The sequence below is a fragment of the Manis pentadactyla genome, chromosome 7 (assembly GCF_030020395.1).
Source record: "Manis pentadactyla isolate mManPen7 chromosome 7, mManPen7.hap1, whole genome shotgun sequence".
NCBI classification, from domain to species: Eukaryota; Metazoa; Chordata; class Mammalia; order Pholidota; family Manidae; genus Manis; species Manis pentadactyla.
In genome coordinates this window covers 60,650,766-60,674,689 of record NC_080025.1, presented here as the reverse complement: position 1 = coordinate 60,674,689, position 23,924 = coordinate 60,650,766, and the positions used below count along the sequence as shown (strand labels likewise).

Here is a 23,924-nt window from a genome sequence, read left to right as displayed (position 1 = left end):
GCTTTCATGCATAGTATGTATGCCTTAAATGATTTGACAGGGAACAAATAAACAAGTCAGCCTAGGGCTAGACCAACTATTTCAGTAATCTATAGGCTGGAAGAGGTGATCTGGATCCTTTCCAGCACAACTTTGTCCCAGAATACTTCTTAAGATTTGGTGTGAGAGGCCTGGTAAGCCTAATCTTCAAATCCTACTGTGAGATGTTCAAATCTAGGATAAGAAGGACCTTGGGTTCTGGAGAGGGAGAAAGGGAACAGCACAATTTTTTAAATGTCCCTGAAAGAATATGTATCAACTCTGAGTTAGGGCAGAGCCAGCTTTAGACAATAAAAAGTAGGCAGAGTTCCTTCCTGATGTCTAGAAGTTTCACAGCCTCCTCTTTTCATTGCGTAAGTACTTCCTGTTCTCAGGCTTCTCCAGCCCAAGGCAGATCTCCACTTTCCTCGTCTTCTGGGGCAGCATCCCTTACTCAATTCCTTTCCTTCCTCTAAAAGCAAAAGTTCTTAAATTAATTATAGGGTTAGAAGAATATTTACCAAGCCAATTTTCCTACTGTACATTGTAAGAGGATATTAAAAATAAAACTAAACTTAAAACCACTCTCTGAGCTGGGAAGCAAGGTGAGTTGATGAGAAAACAAGTTGGCACAGGCCCCTGAGGTACTCTGTCCAGCGAGGACAAGTCTCGGGAAACGAAATAGTGGAACTAGGATGTTCAAGAACATCAGAGGGATAATGTGCCTCCTTTTCCAGCTGGAACTTGGTGAAAATGGCAAGGTTCCAGAGCCTTCGCCAATCCTAGCCCTTCATGGGATGAAGCAGAGAGGACTCTCTAGGCAGAAGGGGCCCAAGAGAGATCACCCTGCGGGAAAGGTGTGGGGCTGACTGGGAGTGCTGCACACGCTCAGAGACCTTGATGCTGTGATGAAAAGACACTGCCTCACAAAGCTCTGTGGACTGTACAAGTGGGAACCAGATGCGGATGCAGAATTCTCTGAAGATGCCAGCACCGAGACCCATGCCTGAGGCCCAGATGGATGCACATCTCAGGAGGAGTCAGTGTGGTTGGACACCAAGCACTGACCAGACAACCGTTCTGAAGCCATAGTGCAACCTAATAACCCTGAGCTTGGGTCTCATGTCCAGGAAGTGGAGACCAAAAGTGATACATGAACTAAGTTTCTTTTTTAGTCAGCTTTATTGAGGTATAATTTATTTTCAATAAATCTCACAATTTTAAGTGTACAAACTGAGTAGTTTTAACAAAATAATGACAGTTGTGTAATCACTGTCACAAACATTCCAACACTCTAAATACAGTTCTACTCTGCTGCTTTACAATCAGTGCCCAGTCCTATCCCATCTACTTCATCCCAGGTACATGGTAACCACGTAGCTTTGCATTTTCTAGAGTTTCATGTGAACAGAATCAGATCTCTGGCTTCTGACATTTCACATAAGGTTTTTGAGGTTCATCTGCATTGCTGTGGATATCAGTCTTTCATTCCTTTTATTCTGTTGTTCAAATACACCACAACATATTTGTCATCTACCAGTTCACAGACATTTGATTTGTTATTCATTTTGTCTGGTATGAATAAAGTTACTATGAACATTTGAGTACAAGTCTTCACTTGAATATATTTTCATTTCTCTTGGGTAAATACCTAGGAATGGAATTGCCAGGTCATATGGTCTGTACATGTTTGATTTTATACGAAACTGTCAAACTGTTTTCCAAAGGAGCTGTACATTTTATATTCCCACCAGTGATGTATAAGGAATCCCACTGCTCCACATCCTTTTCAACACTTGGTATTGTCAGTATTTTAGTTTAGCCATTCTGGTGGGTATATAGCAGTATCTAATTTTAATTTTTAATTGGTGGTTCTAATTTGCATTTCCTTAATGCCTTATGTTGAACACCTTTCTATGGGCTCATTTGCCATTTATATATCTTCTTAGGTAAAGTGTCCAAATTTTTTTGCCCATTGAAAAAATCAGATTTTTTCTTCCTTTTAATGTTTTAAGAGTTCCTTGTGTATTTTGGATACAAGTTCTTTACCAGTATGTTTTATAAATATTTTCTCACAGTCTCTCCTAGCCTTTTCATTTTCTCAACACTGCCTTTTTTTTTATTAAGGTATCATTGATACACAATTTTATGAAGATTTCATATGAGCAACACTGTGGTTACAACATTCACCCATACACACACACACCATTGCAGTCACTATCCATCAGCGTAGTAAGATCTCAGCACTGTCTTTTTAAATAGCAAAGTTTTATCCAGTTTTTTACTTTTTGCTTTTATGGTTCATGCTTTTTTTATCTTATTTAATAAATCTTTACCAAACTCAAAGTTACAAGATTTCCCCCTTTGTTTTCTTCTAGAACTTTTAAAGTTTTAGCTCTTCTGTTTCTTTTATCTATTTCAAGTTTTTGTGTGTGGTGTGAAGTAAACTTTGATGTTTTTTGTTTGGGAGGGAGGATATGCATATAGATGGAATCCAATTGTTCTAGCACCATTTTTGGGAAAGGTGTCATGTTCCTATTGAATTACCATATACCTTTCTCAAAAATCAATTAACTAAATATGTGTAGATCTATTTTTATATTCTCTATTCTGTCCTATTGATTAATATGCCTGTTATTACACTAGTACAATTTGTTTTGATTATTGTAGCTTTACAGTAAGTCTTAAAATGAGGTGGTATAAGTTGATAAACTTAGTTATTTCTTCAAAATTATTTTGGCCATAATAGATACTTTATATTTCCACATACATTTTAGAAGCAGCTTGTCAATTTCTATTTTTAAAAAGGACTGGAATTTTAACTGAGCAATGAATCTATATCAGTGATATGCCATCTTAACACTGAGTCTTATTTTCCTTAACTGGTATTTCTCCCAGTTATGCAGGTTTTCAATTTCTTTCAGCAATGTTTTATGGTTTTTCAGAAGACAGGTCTTGCATAAATTTTGTTAAATTTATCCCTAAGTATTTCACATTTTTAAAGTTATTGTAAATGATATTGTTTTTAAATTTCAATTGCCAAATGCCATTGTTAGTCCTTCGAAATAAAATTAAATTTTTTATTGACCTTGTATCTTGTAACCTTGCAAAACTTTTAAAATAATTCAGTAGCTTTGTATAGTATTTCTTAGAATTTTCTACTTAGATGATCATGTTGTTTGGAAATAAAGAAGATTTTACTTCTTCCTTTCCAATAGACATTTCTCTTTATTGACTTATTGCACTGTGTAGGACTTCTAGTACAATGTAGAATAGAAGTGGTGAGTGTGAATATCCTTGCCTTGATCCAGATTTTAAGGGGGAAAACATTCAGTCTTTTATAGTTAGGTATGGTAGAAGTGTAAGTTTTTCATAGATTCCTGTATTAAATGGAGGAAGTTCCCTTTTCTTTCAAGTTTATAGAGAGATTTTTTACAGGAATGGGTTTGAATTTTGCTAAACTTATAAAAAATACACTGAGATCATATTTTTCAACAAATGATGCTAGAACAACTGGACATCCTTATGTCAAAATAATATGTTAAAGAATGTACCTCAATCTAAATCCCACATCACTTACAAAAATAAACTTGAAATGAGGCATAGGCCTAAATGTAAAATCTTAAAATAAAATACTTCCAGAAGAAAACACAGGAAAAGAATCTTTGCAGCCTTCATTTAGAGAAAGTTGTTTGTTTTTTTGTTTTTTTTTTTTAGATTTGACACAAAACCACAGATAATAAAGGGAAAAAAATAGAAAAACTGGACTTTTTCAAAATTTAAAACATCTGCTCTTCAAAAGACAGTGTTGGGAAACTGAAAACAAAAGTCAAAGATAGGAAGAAAATATGTGCAAATAATGTCACAAAGGCCTGGTACTAAGTATATATAAAGAAATTCGTAACTCAATTAAAATCAAACAGAATGATAAAAAAATGGGCAAAGGACTGAAGAGATACTTCACCTGAGAAGCTACACAAATGGTAAATAAGAATAAAAATATGCTCACTCACTTCATTAGTAATTGGGAAAATGCAAGTAAAAATCATGAGATACAACTATACTCTAATAGGTACTCTCACATATTGCTAGTGGGAATGCAAGATTGCATAACTCTTTTGGAAAACAGCTTAGTTATTTCTTATAAAGATAAATACATACCAAATGATCCAGCCATCTCACTCATACGTATTTATTCAAGGGAAATGAAGACATATATCCATTCAAAAACTGTATACAAATGTTCATATTAACTTTATTTATAATCACCCCAAACTGGAAATAACATAAATATCTACTTGTGGGTATATAAAAAAATCATGATATATTCATACAATGGAATTCAACTCAGAAATAAAAAGGAACAAATTACCAACAGATACAACAACACAGCTGAATCTCAAATACATTATACTAAGTAAAATGGTTATGTACTATATGATTCTACTTATATGAGCTTCTGGAAAAGACAAAAGCATAGGGACAGAAAGTGGATCAGTGGTTGTCAGATGCTGGGTGTTGGGGAAGAAAGACTTACTATAAATGGGCATGACAACGACAGGAAAGCTCTATATCTTGAGTGTCATGGTGGTTATATGACTGTATGCATTTGCCAGAATTCACAGAGCTGTACACAAGGTGAATTTTACTGTGTATAAATTACACCTCAATAGATGACTTTAAAACAAAGCAAACAGAAAGAACTAAACCTTCACAGAGTGCTAAAACTGTAGACTATCAAAACAAAAAAATTCCAAAAACAAACAGAGAAAGAATAGATTCTCTACAAAGAACTAAATTAGACAGATAGAACACTCCTCATTAGCAAAAACTGTGCTTCTTCAAAGTATTGAGAGTAAATAATTGCTAACTAAATTATTATTTAAGAGAAAGGGTAAAATATAGATACTTCAAGACAAAGTCTGAAGAAATTATTCAACCTCTCATTGAATATATATATAATGGATATAGTTCAGTAAAAATCAACCTAGAAGGAAAGAGGTAAATAAATTAGTAAAAGTTGCTAAATTTAAATAAGCAGTGAATATAAATAGCAACAATAATAATACTTCTGTGGCTTCAAAAACAAGGTGGAACTAAAATACACAAGGTAATTAATGCCATGGAAGGTGGAAGGAAAAAGACTGATGTTAAAGAATTTTATTGTTTGAGAGAGAATGAAGATATTAAGCAGATTATTTTGCTAAGTCAAGTAGTATGCTAAAAATTTAAGGATAATGATTAGAAGAAAAGAAAATAACTTTCCAAATTACTACAGAAGAAAAAGAAGAAAGAAAGAAAAACATTTAGACTAAAACAAGACATAATGGAGAAAAAGAGGAACAAAAACAAAAGGCAAAAAAGGCAAGGTTAATAGAAGACACAAAATAAGATGCTAAGAATAAATATAAATGTAAAAGTAATTATAAAAATGTAAATGGATAAAGTTTGCCTGTTGAGACAGATTCTCAGATTGGATTGAAAATATCAAGCTGTATTGTGTCTGTAAGAGACAGGGTCCCAAATATAATATCACAGATTTAAGTAATAGGATGAAAATATTATTATTAGATAAAAATACACATCAAGGAAAAAAGTAATACTAAAGATAAAGAGGGTCATTATTTAATGACAAAAAAAATTTATCAGGAAGAAATATTAATCTTGAATCCATATAACTAGCAACATTGCCACAAAATATATAAAATGTATATGGAATATTTCTACTCAAAGGAAATATCAATGTATCTGACAAGAAGTTAATATCCAAAATATATTTTTAAAAATATACAACTCCACACCAAAAAAACAATCCAATTATAAAATGGGTGGAGGTCATTAAGAGACATTTTTCCAAAGGAGATATATAGACACATGAAAAGATGTTCAACATCACTAGTCATCAGGAAATGTAAACCAAAAACACCATGAGATATCACCTCACACCATTGAAAATGGCTATTATCAAAAAGAGAAATAACAAGTGTTGGAGAGGATGTGAAGAAAAGGGAACCCTCCTAAATTGTTGGTAGGAATATAAATTGGTCCAGCCACTGTGGAAAGCAGTATGGAGATTCCTCAAAAACTAAAAATAGAACTATCATACGACCTAGTAATTTCATTTTGGGAACTTACATGAAGAAAAGAAAATCACTGATTCAAGAAGATATTTGCACCTCTATGTTTATTGCCACATTTACAATAGCCAAAATATGGAAGTAACTTAAGTGTCCATCAACTGATGAATGTATGAAGAAGTTGTGGTACATTTATAATGGAATGTTACTCAGCCATAAAAAAGAATGAAATCTTGCCATTTGTGACAACATGGATAGATTTAGAGAATATGATGCTAGGTGAAATAAGATAAAGACAAATACTATATACTTACATGTGGACTCTAAAATATAAAACAAATGAACAAACAAGAAAGAAATAGACTCATAAACCCAGAGAACAAACTGGTGGTTGCCCTGGGGTAAGTGGTTGGGGAATGGGTGAAATAGGTGAAGGGCATAAAGGGGAAAACTTCCAATTATAAAATAAATAAGTCATAGGGATAAAAGTAGAGCACAGGGAATATAGTCAATAATATTGTAATATCTTTATATGGTGATGGTAACTCCACTTACCCTGGTAAGCATTTTGTAGTGTTATATACTACAGATTATATATAACATATAATACAATTATATATAATACACTCATATTTTGTTGAATCACTATTGACACCTGAAACCAATTTAATATTGCATATCAACTATATTTCAATATAAAAAGGAGATATCAATGCTACTACTTTGTGATTGTTGAAGCACTATTACTACTTTGTAGAAGCAGAATGAAGAATTAGTACATACAAGAACTCTAGTCTGAAGTTTTTGAAGTTTTCTAGTATAGTAAACTCTGGTTGCAGCAAATATTACCTTAGACATACTCATACACACACCAACAGATACCACTTAAATATACAAAGTATATTCACATCACCCATTTCAAGAATTTTCCTGAGATAATTGTAAAGTAGGCAACTCCTCAAGGTGTTTAAAGTGGGGAGATTTGACAACATTAAATAACCTTTTTCCTTTTCATGTGCATTGAAACACATAACGTGTATTTCAAATGACCTACATACTCATTAAATACTAATCAGTACTGCTAGTTATTAAGTTGGTTATTAAGTTAAGATTTCACAAGAAGACTAAAAGTCATAAGATACATATCTTTTAATTTTATAATTAAAGTTGGTAAGTTCCTAGGGCTTCCTTCACATAAACTGCATTCCAGAATCCTTTGTTTAGAGTACATTATTCTGAAAACTCTCTCATGCCCTCTGCTGTCCATTTATTGAATATAAATTAAAATATTCATGAGTATTCACATTTTGATGGGAAGAAATCCTCCACCTATTTCATTATTTGAGTCAGTTTCAGGAAACAATATATGCTAAGAATTGTTTGAAATTTTTTTTATTATAAATGTAATATATGTTCATAAAAAATGAAGAAATAATTTATCTCACCATTTAAGAGATAATCAGTTATCAAGTTGTATATTTCCCTCTGTAATTGTTTCTATGTAATATATTTTAAATATTATTTTATGTCATAATTACTATTATTATTATTAAAGAATTGGGGTCATACTATATATACAATTTGGCATTCTGTTCTTTTCACTTACTATTACTGTGAGATAAAAGAAAAAATCCATATTGATCTCTGGGTTTGGCCCCTGACACAGGGCTCCTGGAGCCCTTGTAATTTCCTGGGTGGCTGGAGGCTTTTGTTCTAAGAAGGTGACTTTGATGGGCTACTAGATGGCTCCTGAATGGCGGCTGGTTACCAGAAAGAACAAGCCATAATTAGAACTTGAGATATCCATCCTCACCCCCATTCTCTGGAGAAGGGATAATGCTGAAAATGGAGTTAATGATCAATCATGCCTACATGATGAAGCCTCCATAGAAATCCTAATAGCATGGGGTTTGGAGCTTCCAAATTGGTCTGCAAATCCATATAGAGAGGGTAATTCACCCCAACTCCGCAGAAACAGAAGCTCCTGCTCTCCGGACCCTCCCAGACCCTATGTATCTCCTCATCTGGCTGTTTGTATCCTTTATCATATCAATTAATAAATTGTTTCCCTGAGTGTGTGAGGCACTCTAGCAAATTGAGCCTGAGGAGGGGGTTATGGGAACCTCTGATTTGTAGCTAAATTGGACAGAAGTTGTGGGTAATCCACGAACCTACTACTTGATATTGGCATCTGAAGTGGGTAAGAGCAGCCTGAGAGATTAAGCCTTAACCTTTGGATTTGACACTATCTCCAGGTAGAATTGGCCATAACTGAGTTAAATTATAGGATACTGAGCTGGTAGTGTGAAGCATTGCTTACTGTGGGGAAAACCCCACTCATCTGGTGACCAGAAGTGTAAGAAGTAAGATGTGACTGTACTAGTAATGTGGGAGTAAAGGAGACATACAGAGAAGGAGAACTATAGGTTTTACTTTACAATTATATTCTGTAAGATTTCCCAATTCATTGAATAGCCCTCAAAATAGTTTTTTAAATCACTGTATAATATTCCAGCTATATACTAACTTATGTAACACACTCCTATTTTTGGACATTTAAGTTGTTTCAGTTCTTTATTATTATAAGTAACCCAGTAAAACAAAATTCCCTGAACACAACAATTTTTTAATATCCCTAGTTTTATGCTAACATTAAAATCCAAAAAGTACAACTTCCAGGTCATGGATACACATATTTTTAAGGTGCTTTATGCAAATTGCTGAACTGAACTCTGAAAAGTTTGTAATAATTTACTCTCCCACCAGCAGCATATGTCCACAACCACAGAATGCCTTTTTAAAAACTGGGATGTAAAAATACCTTACAAGTAAACTCTAAATAAGGGGGGGGAGGTTTTATATTATTTCCTATTCATTTGATGAGTAATTATTTTTCTTCAAAGATGTCAGAAAGATAAAAGGACCTTTTCATAGGGTTTTAAGAGGGCCAAACCTCCTAATTGTTTAATCATAATCTTTCTGAATTTGTTTCCTCATCTATACTGTGAGGATAATACCTGTTTTGCAAAACAGAGTGTTTTGTGAGGATACTGTGTGTGGTGTGACACACGCAAACTTGCTTTGAAAACTAAAGTCATACAGATGGAAGGTATTATTCTTGTTTGTCATTATTGATATGTGGAAAGATTTGATACATAAATCACTAGACTTCTTAAAGTATCAATAACTTAGTATCTTATATTAATTTTAATATCAATAATTTCTCCATTTTCAAACTCATTATTAGAAAAATGATTTTTCAATTTTCTTCAGTTTTATTTTTTTAGTTGAAAATAGTAAAACAAGAATTTTGTTACAAAGACAATTATGGTTCAGTAGCCAATTCCATTAATTTGGTTTGTTTCAGAAAAGGAAAAATTACCATAGAAACAAAATTATCTATTAGGGATTCCTATTTAATCTAAAAATATTTGGCACATGCCTAAATATGCCTGCATTCTCAACTTTCTTAAACCAATGCCTTTTTCAAACATATTCTTGTGAGTTTTCATTAAAAAGACAGTTTGAAGATGAACCTAAATAATTATGACCAAATGAAGAACAAAGCCAAGGATAGAACTAGTATTCAGTGGGAACCTGGAAAAGCTGGCACCTAGCACTAGCCTTCACCAGGAGGAAGAATGAGGGAGGAAGAGCTAATAAGACATAATGGAGGAAGGGATAACTTAAGAAAACAGTGAATTTTTTAAAAGGTGATGACTAGCAAAGAACCCTGTGACTTGGACCATGATAAGCTTAGCCTAGCTCATTAGGACTCTGACACATCTCTCCACCACTATAGCTCCCGATAATTCGGGTTATTGCACTTGGCCAAGGGCTTCAATTTTTTATAGGATTCAGTTTCAGCACCTGCATTTTATTAAACGTTATTGTTTGCAGTGTGTCTTTGCTAAAGAACGTAGGGAATAATTTGTAGGAGGAGGAAAGCACACAGAAAGTGAGAGATAAGGAGGAAATAAACCTTTTTAAAGTTTTAAAAATTGCCCACAGAATAATAAAAGAGGACTTAGAGAGTCATTTAGTGCAATCCTTCTTCATTTTAAAGCTGAAGACACAGGGGCCAGGTGACCCAGATACACCAGGGGTAGAGCTAGGAAGATAATCAGTCTCACGCTTTTAGCATTGCACACTGTTGACTCTCTCTCTTTGAATCTGTCTCTCTGTCTCTCTCTTTTTTTTTTTTTTGTCTTATTTTAGCCCTAAAACGGAGGATCATTCGTTATCATAGAGATCAATGCTGCTGTCAACACAAGTCCTGGTCTCGCTGTGTTTTCTTGCTAACTTAGACTTATTGCTCTCCCTAAAATAAAAATACAGTAGTTTACGTTGCAATTTTGTAACTTGTGCATCGATTTCACATCCATTATTTCATTTGATCCTTACAAAAACCCTTTGAGGCAAGACAAGGAAGGTATTATTATCCTCATTTTAAGAGCGAGCAATTAAAATTCAGAGGTCCAATGACTGGCCTAAGGTCTCTTAGACTCAAGGAGACAGGGCCCTAAGGCCATTCCTGCATTTGCTATCAGAGAGGGGATTTCTTCAAAACCACCAGTCTTGCTCTTTATCCTCTTGCGACGGGATTCTCCATTCCAGGGTTCGCCGCACTAGTTTGGTGAAGTTTAGATCTAACCACCCAAGGAGTGTACTCCTAATTTGTATCTAGTTCTCAATTTTAAAAGCGCAGTTTCTTACCCCTTCCTTATTAGGCTATTTTCCTCCGTGCGTTACGGCCTGCTGGGTCTCACTCCAAAGCTCCACCCTCTCCAAAGAAGCAGCGTCTTCGGTATCCAAGGAAACCACACAGCCTGGCTTACCTTTACCCTTCCGCGCTTTCCATTGGCCAATTGGAGTCCTATGCAGACGTTTTTTTCCGGTCTCTCCAATGGTTAGTGGGCTTGAGGCTACTATCCGAACCACCCTGCACAATGCTTCCTGGGATATGTAGTTTCTAAGGTGCCCAGAGCCCGGCTATGTCTGGCCCCTTAGAACTACTTATCCCATCGGCCCTTGGGAATGGGGGCGGAGGCCGGTCAGGAGTCCCGGACCGGTTTCCTGGGCTGGAGCTTTGAGATTTCAACTTTCCGTGGAAGCACGTGCGGCTGAGGTTGAGATTGTCAGACCAAGAGAGCAGTCTTGCCCTTACTTCAGCAAACCCTTCGCAAAAGACTCTCCTTTGACTTGAGCCGACACTGTGGTCCCAGTCGCCAGCCGTGGCGAGACTGGCCTGAGGCTGAGGTGATGTGAGGGAGCGCGAGAGGGCGCGCCATGTTCGCCTCGCGCTCGGGCTGGGGGCTCGGCTACCTCCGGCCGGGTCAGCTTCAAATGTGGGTCGGCGAGGCCGCTGGGCGCTGTCAGGCCCGGCTGTACGGCTCAGGGTGCGGAGAGCGCCGGCCCGGGTCCGAGCCCCAGGTCGCTCCGCCTGGCCGCGTGCGCCGGCCCGCGAAGGAGTGGGCCCTGCAGGTGAGCCCGTTCGGTCGGCTGCGTGCGCGGCTCCCGTGCCACCTGGCCGTGAGGTCCCTGGACCCCCTCGGCTGCCCGGACGGCGACCGCGTGCTGGTGGCCGTGAGCGGCGTGGAGGGCGGGGCGCTGGACGTGGCCGGCCTGCAGGTGCAGTACGACGCGGCGCTGAAGGAGGTGGCCATCCTAGCCGACACCATCGACCCCCGGGCGTCCGTAGAGGTGAACGCGCCCCTGAAGTTTGGCAAGTGAAGTGGTGTTAAAGCGGGTTGGGGCCTCCGCGCACACCCAGCGAACTTCCTAAATTAGGATGACGTGCACTTCCAGTTCGTCCCTTTGGGTCTGACTTTCTAACCTAATTTACACTTAATACCCTTCAGAAGCTGCCTCTTTTTTTCTCTTCTACTTTGAGTTTCCGAGTAGTAGTTAGTTATTAGGTTCCCAATTACAGAAATTTTATAAATCGAACGGAAATATGATATGGAATAATCTAAGTCAAATAACATTTGTGGAGCCCCCGTATGTTCTCCTATGGCAGTTTGTTCCCATTTCTGTCACTGCACTTTGTCAATGGTAAGGTAGGTCTTTTTCAGGGATGAAATTTCTTTATTATCCATTCAGTGGTGCAGCAGGCAGTCCACATTTGCCCTTGCTCAGAGCCTGGGGTCTGCCCCAAAACAGCCCTGTCTGTAAGATGCCCCATGTTTATTTAATCTGGACCGAGTGTCTGGTTTCAGATGGGTGCCCCGATTCTTACTGATAGATCTCCATCCATTTTGGCCTAAGTGAATTTTCCATGTGTAGCAGGTTCTGAAGAAAAACACATAGTAAGACTGCCTTAGAAACTTCAGTTGATAATGCCTGCAAGATATGTTTCCTAAGTATTTGGGTTCCCTGTCATTTCTCAAATGTAAGCCACATAAATGTACACAACACTTCTAGGGAAGTCTCCCCAGGTTCTCCTCCTTCTTGGGACTGAAGGATCATCATAATACTATAATATTCATCATAATAGCAGCAGACACTTCTAAGATAATCCTTTCTAATTCTTAAAATTACCTATAAAATGGAAACTTATTGTCACCGTTTCAGACAAGGAAATTGAAACAAATTTCATAAAGTATTATTGTGGGTGAAACAAATACACAAAAATCAATGACTTAGTGAAACTTACAGTGTGGTAGATCATGAAATATACCTGTTTTCTCTCAGATACAAAGTGGTGGAGCTGGGATTTAAACTGACTGGAGTCTGTTCAACCACTATGCTTTATTACTTCTTAGTTTCTTTTAACTAGCATAGATAAACAAGAGACCCTAACCTCAAAATGTAACAGCCTAGGGTGGGGAGAAAGACCTGTCCATTTGTTATTGCAGTACAAATAGATTGAGTATTGAAATAGAGATAAGCAAAAATTTATGGCAGCACCAATAAAAATGGAAGTACTTGTGCTGGTGATCCCAAACCTCATTATTTGTAGATTCCTCTTTTTAGAGCCAGAATCCCATTTCCAATTTACTGTTTCCATATGTCTGTTCTACAGGTCCCTCAATCAACATAATTCAATTTTTTCATACTTAACTTGTTCCTCCAGTTTGTCTATACCTGTTTAAGTGAAAGGGTGAAAGCAGTGTTGCTTCCACTCAGTATCTAGCCTTTATTTCTCTACCTACCTAGTGAGGGTAGAGTATAATTAGAGTATTTCCTTCTCTCTGTGTCTGTCAATGCTGCCTTAGATCAAGCCTTATGTTATAACTACTTAACTGGGTAAAAATTTATTAGTTACCTTCTTGTAAGTATTTTATATATTTTAGATTATATATATTTATATTGTATATATTTTATATTTAGATATATTTTAGATTAATCCCAACCAAAATATTGCTGTTATTTTAAACCTTTATAAAGACTGCAGTATACTTTATAGCAGTATATATAAAGCTGTGTATATGACAATATAGAATAACTGTGGAAACTGATTTATGCCATAACTATTGAAATTATGGTATTTGTGTAGTTTATATTTGGGGCAACATAGTGTTTACTTCCTTAGTCTGGTTTAAGGCTTAATTCAATATTTATTTGAATTAGGTATTAATCATCACTTTTTTTATTTTTAGTTTTTGTATAGACATCTAAGGTTACACCTTAATTGACAGCTGAGATGGCACTGACTTCTTATTTTCCACGTATTCTTCAGATGTCAGCTATTTATCCACAATCTTGAGGTTATGATACTATTTAGTACTAGATTTTTCAAAGTTGTTTCATTTTTTTATTACTTCAGATAACTTGTGATGTAGCTATATGGTAATATACTCATTTTTTAGATATGAAAGTTTAAAGAAGGATTTGAAAACCTTAATCACGATCATATATACTTATCCATGCGTCTCTCACAATATGATTACATTTGGGGAGGTTTGGGATTAAATCTTTCACTCTTAATGAATGGGAGAGAGAATAGGCTCACTGACTACCAAATTTACCATAATGACTTGTTAGCTTGCTGTTTTCTTATTTGCACGTGTGTGTGTGTGTGTGTGTGTGTGTGTGTGTGTGTGTTCTCAGCAGGAAAGGGGCGTCTGTGATCTTTCCCAGGAGTGTCTATAACAATTGGTGTATATACGTTTGTCACCTCCTTTACTTCCCTCTTAAGTTACTTTTTCTCTTTACATGATACAGGCCAACAGAAATAACTGCTTTATTTCTAAAAACTGGCAGAAGAGGGCATTGCTAACATTCGGTCCTGTTGCCATGGAAAAGAACTCCTTACCTTTAGAGAGAGACTGCTAACAATGGTGCTCTCTCCAGGGTTCAGTAATACGGGCATAATTGAAGAGCTGGATTTCTAGGGATACTAAAATGCTTTGGAGTCAATTAACCATAGTACTAACTTGTTTTTCTCTTTTTTCATTTCTAGATTTGAATATCAAGTCATCAGGATCTGGCTGTGTAAAAATCCAAAATATTGAGTGTGATAATTGCAAAATTGAAACTGAACAGGGGACCAGCATTTTACAATCTTTGAAGGTATAAGCATTTTTCTAATTTTGTTTCAATATTATTGTTTTTAAAAACCTTAAACTATAAACTGTAGCATCAAACGAAAGTCATTATTCTGAGTATCATGTATTGAGAAAACTGAGCATCATTTATTCATCACTCAGAATTTCCTTCCAAAAATTTTATCTTGAAATCAGTTCTGTTCTGAAAGTACAGAGGTTGTATCAACTTTGAAGGTTTTTCCTCATATTCCCTTTAGATTTCTTTTCGAAATGTACAGTGAAACTTATAGTATATTTTTAGTATTCTGAGATCTTATTAAGTCAAAGAAATTTTAGTTTTAAGGAATATTTTTCTTCCATTCGTATAAGAGGAAGGAAAAGTCTTCAAACACTATAAATGTGCTTAAAATATTAGATGAATCACATTTTTAAAGTACTAGGTAGCCCCTTAAAGATTAACTAGGTATTTGTGCTGAACAACAAATAATTCATCTTGTTTTGTAATAATACTTTTATATTTAATTTTCTTAAAATTACATTGGTCTCAGCTATATATGATTTCAGACACATCTCTGATAGGTTCTAGCTTATTGTTGCTACTGGTACTTCTTACATTTACATATTCAAAATAATACATTTGTGAACTTTGTTGGCATGTAACTTTGCTGAAGAGAACGTACTCAGCTTTGCTTCATAATTGCAAAACATTAAAAAAATTTTATGTTACTTGTTTTGCTCCAGCCACCTGTATTTGCACATCTGACTTCAGCATCTGTCCACATATGAATCATTTCAAATAAATCGTTATACAAATACCATATAAGATTGAAGAATACTATTACATGGCCTTTAGCAAAATGACATGGTTGGGTTCTTATAAAAGATTGCACAAAGAAGTCTTCATGTCAGATGACTGACTAGATGAGAATACCATAGTTCCTTTTTTGTCCTTAGAAATATATTGTTCATTCATCAATGCTTGAGTTTCACAAAATTCAACCAGAGTGTTGTGTCTTAAGACTCAAAATAAGAAGCTTGTATGCTGCTGTCTCTTTGCATTCTCTTATGATTCATCTCATAGTTCTGAAAGATCTCTTTGTCAGTTGTCTTCTTTCTGCCATTAAGGGCATTAGCTGAGAAATGAGTTCTCAGCTTTGGCCCTGTTTACATTTTGGGCTGCATAACTCTCTATAGTCGGGGGCTGACCTGTGCACTGTATGATGTTTACCAGCTTCCCTAGCCTCTGCCTGCATGTTAGTAGCACGCTCCTCAGTTACGACATTGAAAAGTATCTCCACACATTGCTAAATGTCTTCTGGGGGATAAAATCACCTTTAGTTGAGAACCACCATTCTAGGCAAGTCCATCATCATTCTGTTGTCTTATCATGTTAGCTTTACTTTAGCATAGTTAATTAATAATTTATGAATAATGATGAAAGAACTCCTAGGATAATGATATAGAAAATGTTATAAGATGTAAGACTAAGATAACTAATGTACTTTAGATTTACAGTGGACCAATATATGGTAATTTAAAAATAGAATGAGTTTTATTCTATTTTGAAAAAATAAGTAAATTTTCTATTCTTTGGAAGACTTCTAAGAAAGAATAAAAGTCATGAAATATCAGCCCTTACAAAAAGAATAGTTCAAAAAAGAAATTCAAGAGCTTCTTGAATAAAATTGAGTCCAGTGGATCCAAATGGTATTCCAAGGGTTGAGTTAAGAAAATTCTTCTTGAGATCTTAGGATTTAACTGACTAAATGCACAAATGGGAACACTTAAAATAACTGGTGTAAGTTTTAAATATGTATGATATCATTATCTTGAATTAATAATCACCTATTAATATAAGTTTGTCTCTGTTCATTTTAAGGACTTGAAATGTATTTGATCTATGTGATAAAATATAATAATAGTTATAGCTGTTATTTACTGAATCCTTATTATGTACCAGGAAACTTAGGTAAGCCCTCATTTAATTGTTTAATTATCTCCCTTTTATCAAGGAAGAAGCTATGAGGCACCAAGATAACAAGCAAGTTGTTTAGGTTCACATAGCTAATAAATTGAGCTGAGATTTGAACTTGGGTCTTTCTCATTTCCAAGCTCCTTTATAATTCTTTATAATCCAAGCAAAATGTATTAGCATTCTTACGGAATAGGTAAATGATTTTTTTTAGGCAACAGACCTTTAACTCATTGAATATCAAACATTTGCATTTAAAAAAAATGTAGTATAATAGCTTATATCTTCTTATAAAGTACTTTGTTTTACATATTTAACATTTTTTTATGAACTTCACATTGTTTTGGAATTTGATGCACTTTAAATTATAGTAATAGCTCTTAACATTTTTGAGCCCTAGACCTCTTTGAAAATCTGAAGATTGTCACCTTGGGAAAAAATGCATGTGCATATGGAATTTTGCTTACAATTTCATAAGTTTTACACACTCTAAAAATTTGTGTGAGCTTGGTTAAGAACTCTTGATATGAAATAACAGTTGTTTTGGAGATACTCTTTTCAAAAGATCATAAATTAGTTACCTGCTTGATAAAGCTTTCATATTAAGTACACTTTGCAGACTCATGTCTCTGTGGACATGAAGTAGTCTATCATGCTGTAATACAGATAAACTTTTTAAGAATGGTTGAGTTAGCCCTTTTCACTAAATTTCAAAATTCATTCCTGGGCTATTTCACATAAGGTTTTTCTATTTTTTCTTCCTGTATATGGTCGTTTCAAATTTTTTTCTCCCTGCATTTTACATTTCTCTGCTATTGCTGGTCATGATATTGGTGAATTTGTTTTTGGTAATTTTCTTCCTCTGCTATTTACCTATTCTTTCCTCTTTATAATTGTGGTCAGAGCTGAAGCCATATGTAAATGGTTAAGGTGAACTAAGCTATTTTTAAAAATAGACCAAATATCTAATGGTTCATATACAATCTTAGCTTATTTCTCACTTGTGTCAAATATGTGGGTGGCTCTTTTCTCATCAATGATTGTAGGTTCTGTCCATCTTCTAAGTGTAATCATATTTTAAAATTATCAAATTATTATTGTTAAATTATTATTAAATTATTAAAAAATTGTGTTCCTAAAATCACTAGCCTAGATAGCATCGCCACTTAACATTTTATTGGCAAGAACTCAACAAACACCTAAGAGGTAAAGGAGGCTGGAAAATATCTCTTCATGGACCCAACTATCTTCCTATTACTTTGGGAAAAAAAAAAGGATTTCAGTGGAGCTACAGTAGTTTCTGCCACAGTGGCTAAGTGTGAAATCAAGTCTTACACACGTGCACACACACAGTTTTTTTTGTCTGGCAGAGGAGGCCAGCTGTGATGGCTGTTTTATTAATGTGTAGAGGCATTTTCACTTAGCTACAGTGTGTTGTACTAGAAAGTTCAACAGTCAGTGGGCTCTTACCCTAAATGTGAACGTATACCCTAAGTCTGAATATCTTGTGATGCCAGCCGCAAGAGTGTGGGTTTTGAAATCATACAGAGCTTTATTCTAAATGTTAGTTTATATTTTGTTGTTTGCTAACTATGTTACCTAATAAAGTTATTTAACCTTTCTAATTATTGGATTTCTTCCTCTGTAAGATGGGAAAAATTAACACTTCTCTCTCTGAATTGTTGTGAGGTTTAAGTGATAGTTCATGTACAGGAGTGAACATTTTGTATTTAGTGCAAAGAAAAAGCCAAAGTGGTAACTATTGTTATTAATAAAATGAGTATTAATAATGATGAAAAGTAATAGTGATTATTGTTGTCTTCATGATCGTTTATGTTTAATTAGCCAATCACAGTGATAACACTGGGTTTTCCAAGCCCTTCCTTAGTGGAGCTACAGGAACATCCATGGATCTCTTCTTTTTCCCTTTGGTTGTAGATGGCTTATTTAATCTCTTTAACAGCAGTTGACATTCTTTTTTAGTTGATGCTATTAATCCAAGTAGTACCTTCTATTTCATTCCTCTTTTGCTGCTTTATTACTTTAAAATAAATATATAAAATTTTGGAAAATTTTTTATTAGTATAAGTCAAATTTATTCTTTACTCTATATGTATTTTTGTACTTGTCTTTCAGAGTCAAAAATTACATGTTCAAACAAAAGGAGGCAAAGTTATTTGTCTGGGAACAGTTTATGGAAATACAGACATCTATGCATCAGATAAAAGTGTAAGATCAAACCTTTTTTTAATAATACGATTTTGCATTAAGTTGGCTCACACAATGGCTATGTTCTACAAAATTTGTGGCATAAAATTACCTCAATGCATATTAGCTCATTAGCAAGTTCAAATTTGAAATTGAGATGATTAAATATTATACAATTTAAATTTAATTTGTGATATAATACTTTTGACAGTTATTTAATTCCTTACTTGGAATTCATAATACCTTTAGTGCTTAATATTTACTTCTAGTTCTAAAGAGATTTTTGTTTTTATGACCATGGATTAAAGTCAATCATTAAGTAATACTACCGTAATTGGGATTAAATTTTTCTAATGTATTAGGTTTATTTGAGTATTTTTCCAAGACCTGTTGACTGCCTTTAGGTAGTTGAAAGATGTTTCAGAACTCAACTTTCTTCAGTATTTTCCACAAGATGGCACAATTAGATAGCATTACTGTTCCCCAAAAGCTTTCTCCCTACTTTATATTTTTTAAGTTATGTATTTTTTTATTGATCTATGTACAATAAAATACACAAATCTTATTGTACAGCTTGATGAATTTTGACATGTCTATACACTCATGAAACCATCACCCAGATCACAATATGGAACATTTCTCACTAATTTTTCCCCCTTTCACCAATTTTTCCCCATCCTTCCCACTATGGTGACCACCAGTCTGTTCTCTATGTCTGTGAGTCTATTTCTATTTTGTTTGTTCATTTGCTTGTTTTTTTTTTTTTTTTTTGGATTACATGTATAAGTGAAATCATATGGTACTTGTCTTTCTCTGACTGACTTACTTCACTTAGAATAGTACCCTCTAAGTCTAACCATGTTGTCACAAATGGCAAGATTTCACTTTACCCATTCAGTCATTGGTAGACACTTCAGTTTCTTCCATATTTTGGCCATTGTAAGTAATGCTGTGATAAGCATAAGTGTGTGTATAGCTTTTTGAATTGGTGATTTTGTTTTCTTTAAGTAAACTACCAGAAGTAGAATTGCTGGATCATGTGCTTTTTTTCTGTTTTTAATTTTTTGAGAAACCAAATTTTTGAGAAACTTACTTTCCATAGTAGTTGCACTGGCTTACAATCCCACCAGAAGTGTAGGAGGGTTCTTTTTTCTCTACATCCTCACCAACACTTGTAGTTTCAGGTCTTTTTGAACAGGAGAAAATGGTATTAATATAAGGATTGGAAAGGAAGTAATGAAACTAATACTTGTAGACAATATGATTATGCATATAAAAATTGTTTAATTCAGGTAAATTATTAAAATTAATAAAGTTACTAGATTTAAGGTCAAATACAAAAGCTAGTTAAGATAAATGAAGTATAAAAAAGATACCTTTTATAACAGCACTTAGAAAATATCAAATACGAGTAAATTTTACAGAATATAAAGAGTGCTATGTAGAAAATATAAAACATTATTAAAAGTGATTAAAGAAGATACAAGTAAATCGAAGATAATGGATCTGTTCCACATTACACGGAGAATACACTGTTGCTCACAATCTTGTAATGAGAGCTAGGGAATGAAAGTCAATAAGGTGATTGTGTCCTGGGTAGTAACTTTTTAATGTAGTTGCCCACTAATTCTGTGGTTACCATGTTGGCTTTTTAACCAGTCTTTGTTGTATAATGAACTGATTTTGAGTCTTTCTCTTACTAGACTGTGACCGTGGATAAACTGCAGGGAAGTTTTATTAATATATCTACTAAAGATGGTTCCCTGAAAGCCAAATATCTTTATACAGAATCTTCATTTCTTTCTTCTGCTGTTGGGGATATTACATTAGGAAGTGTTCATGGTAAGATGACAAAGGTCTAATACATCTCAGTTTTTTATAACATAAATTTTAAGAGAATTCTGTTTCTCTGTATTTAAAGAAGGATCTGCTATTAGGAAGCGGCCTTCTAAATGATTGCAGACTACCATCATCTTTTAAAAAAAACGTAAGATAAAATGACTTATAAGCTGTTTTAGTTTGGCAAGTAATTAAATATGATGCTGTTATATATGAAGCTAATAATGATTTTTAATGCATTTCCTTGCAAAAGGAAACAACAAAGAAATATGTGGAGAAAATACTCAGAGGGAAGCTTAATTAGATAAAAGCAGTCTTAAAAATAAAGATGAGTTCTGAGTGACTGGCTTTTATGTTATGATAGAAAAGCTAAGGATTAAATAAATCAATGAACTGGCACCTGATCCTCTTAAGTAACCTACCATTTTTAATTTTCTTTGATTAAATATCATTTTGTGACTTTCAAAACATGCCTGCAGAAGAGATCATAATGCGGCAGTAATATGGCAAAGGGCACACTGGTATTCAATGTCACTTGGCATGCTTCTTAAATTTCCACATAGCAGATGATTCAGGTCCAGGTATTTTTTCTGAAACTTTTACAGATAGAATCAGTAGTCACTTATCTTGGCAAGAAGAATATACGGTATATACATATCTGCTAAATGCCTTTTGGAGCATTTTCCAGGAAGTATGGATTGAAAATTTTTCCATATAAAGACCACTCATTTAACTTCTATAGGAAAGCAAATGTTGGTGTGTATACACTTTGGCAAAATCTCCAGATTTTACTAGTGAACACAAATTATTAGATGGTATTAGAAAGCATGGCTAGTGCTGGCCATGCTGTATAGCAAATTGGCAAGTGGTCTTATGGTTAAAAAAAAATCTAAAACAAAATGAGTGCTTATGTACTTGAAGTAATTATTGAGCTTCAATTTAATAGTTAAACCTCATTAACTGTTCTAACAAGGTTAAGGTATTATTTGAGCCCAAATAGCTTGAGTCCAATGGAGTTGTATTCAGATAAAGCAAATAGTTTGTTGCTTATTCTTTTATTTTTTTACCAAGCTGTGTCTTGAATAGTTCTGGTAAATTGTAACTCTTCATATACTAAAAATAACTTTTAGGTAAGCATTGGAATTTCTGTTAATTGCTATTACAAGTACTACATTTAATATATTGAATAGCTTTTAGCTGAAAAGCAATTTCTTACCAAGTCAGATGTTGATTAATACCCACAATAAGAATAGCCCTGTTTTCTACAGTGTTCTATAACATGTTTACACTAAATTCATTAATGTTTATTAATTTTTTGCTTTCTTTTAAGTTAAACAAGAATTGAACTTGGTATAGTTTGTCATTAATAGCTTACATGAGAGTAAAACAGATGAACTTTTTTGAGACAGGCCTTGAAATACTCTAGGTCTCCTGATTACTTCAAGTTGCTGAAATGAAAATAAAGGGCTAGGTATAAAAGTATTCATTCCTTAACCTTTGTAAAGCCTTTTATCTTTACTGAGCTTAATATGAAGTTAAATATCTTTCTTCCTTGGGCATCTTAAATCTGGGTCGGATCTAGATCCTCTTTTGGACTGTCATCTCAGGTTGGGTTTCTTGAAAGCAGACTGAGATGGAAATTAGAGTGCAGTAAATTTACTAGGGAGACCTCTTGGGACCAATACCTCAGAGAGGAAGGAAGCCTAATTTCTCTGGCAGAAGTTGGACTGTGATAAAATCTCAAGATCCCCATGGGGAGTTACAAAGCTGGGATGGTCCTCAAAATTGTCTTAAGTTGGGGTGAAGGGAGTTAGACCTTTATATCCCCAATCATTAGATGCAAGCTGTCCCAGGAGGGGGGTCTGATCTTGGGCCAAGATTGCTCTCTTAAGCTGGGCAGGTCCCTAAGAGGACTGAAGCTGAGGGCTGTCTGCTAGCAGTACTCCCAAAAGCTAGGAAAATAAGCCCTTTGGTTAAAAGGGGGTTCTGGAGGATGAATCACAGCATCCACTACAGTTATATTTATTGATTCGTTTAACACATTGACTACCTACTGTTTGAGGCACCAGGGTATAAGTTGCGCAGGATGATAGCTGTCCTTAAAGAACTCAATGTAGTGGGAGGATTGAATGCCATCATTATTTGTAGTACTAGTACAGCAGTGAGAAGTAGGGGAAGGGAAACTTTGATCCAGTTGCCACTGTAGCAGAACTTCCATGTTGTTCAGACCTGCTTTTCCCAAGGCTAGTCCTTGGCCCTTACTTGCTGTTTTGATTTTTCAGTGGTAGTGTGTAAAAAAAAGAGAGATAAGAAAGAAAGCCTCCTCATTTCTTTGTCACATCCCAGTGCCTATCTACTTTTTAAGCACTCTTCTGACAAGCCTGTTTCTTGCCTCCTGCCCTGATGCCGCCCCTATTTCTATCCTTTTCCTAAGGAATTATATGAGATTGTTACTGGAGTTTGGAGGTAGAATAGGTACAAAAGAGCAGACAATGTTCTATAGAGTCCTATATCTTGAGTAGAATATCCTCGTAGGTGAGAAGTTATTCATAGCTTGTGAAAGGAAGTCCCTGTGGGATTTCTACTTGGATTTTACTAGACAGAGACATCTCCCAAGGATCACCCCAAGCTGGAATTTTGAATATATATTCCAGTGAATGCTTTTTTCTAAATGGTCATCTAACACAAACTAGGTGTATGTTTTGGTTATATTCAAGCAAGCTGGCTTGAGAATTTTAAACCTTGTTTTTATGGGAAAACATGTTGCTATTTCTAAATGTCTGACAGAAAACAAACTTGGAGAAATATACATTTGAAGACCTACTGTTCAGGATTTATTTAGTTTGGCTTCATTTTTCTTTAGCATGGTTTAAAATGTTGTGTTTTTGTTTTTGTTTTCAAATAGATTTTTAAAAATCCAATATATAGATGTAAAAAGCTATTTATACCACCAATATGATGGCACTGTCTATATATATATTTACCAGTTATATATGAGTTTGAAACCCTTGTGTCAGTAGGTGTGTGGGTGGTTGTTTGAAGGAATGTTGACAAGCATGTATTGAGTGCTGGTGGGCCCGCCCCTTTCACTTAGTGGACAACTATCTGTTTACAAATGAAGAAGACAAAACTTACAAATGTCTAATTATTTGCTCTCAATGACAAATTAATTAGTGGAAAAGCAATGATTTGATCCTGGTTTCATTTTCTAGGAGATGTTTTCAAGGTGTTTAAACAAATTAGTGTACATACCCATGGCAGACTTCCTTGATGGCAACCCAAATACCATCACTGCTTTGAGGGCTTTCTGGCTTGCTCTAG

The 23,924-nt window shown here is 34.9% G+C and overlaps 1 protein-coding gene across 2 annotated transcripts in view; it reads left to right on the top strand.

Moving 5' to 3' along the window:
• Positions 1-11,140: 11,140 nt before the first annotated feature.
• FAM185A (family with sequence similarity 185 member A) overlaps positions 11,141-23,924 on the top strand; it is a 52,519-nt gene continuing 39,735 nt past the window's right edge. For both annotated transcript variants that reach the window (XM_036892470.2, XM_036892468.2), the window contains exons 1-4: positions 11,141-11,820; positions 14,500-14,609; positions 18,693-18,785; positions 20,468-20,606. In XM_036892470.2, coding sequence (XP_036748365.2) covers positions 11,385-11,820; positions 14,500-14,609; positions 18,693-18,785; positions 20,468-20,606 — 778 coding nt within the window. In that variant the 5' untranslated portion in view covers positions 11,141-11,384. The remainder of the gene's footprint in view (positions 11,821-14,499; positions 14,610-18,692; positions 18,786-20,467; positions 20,607-23,924) is intronic.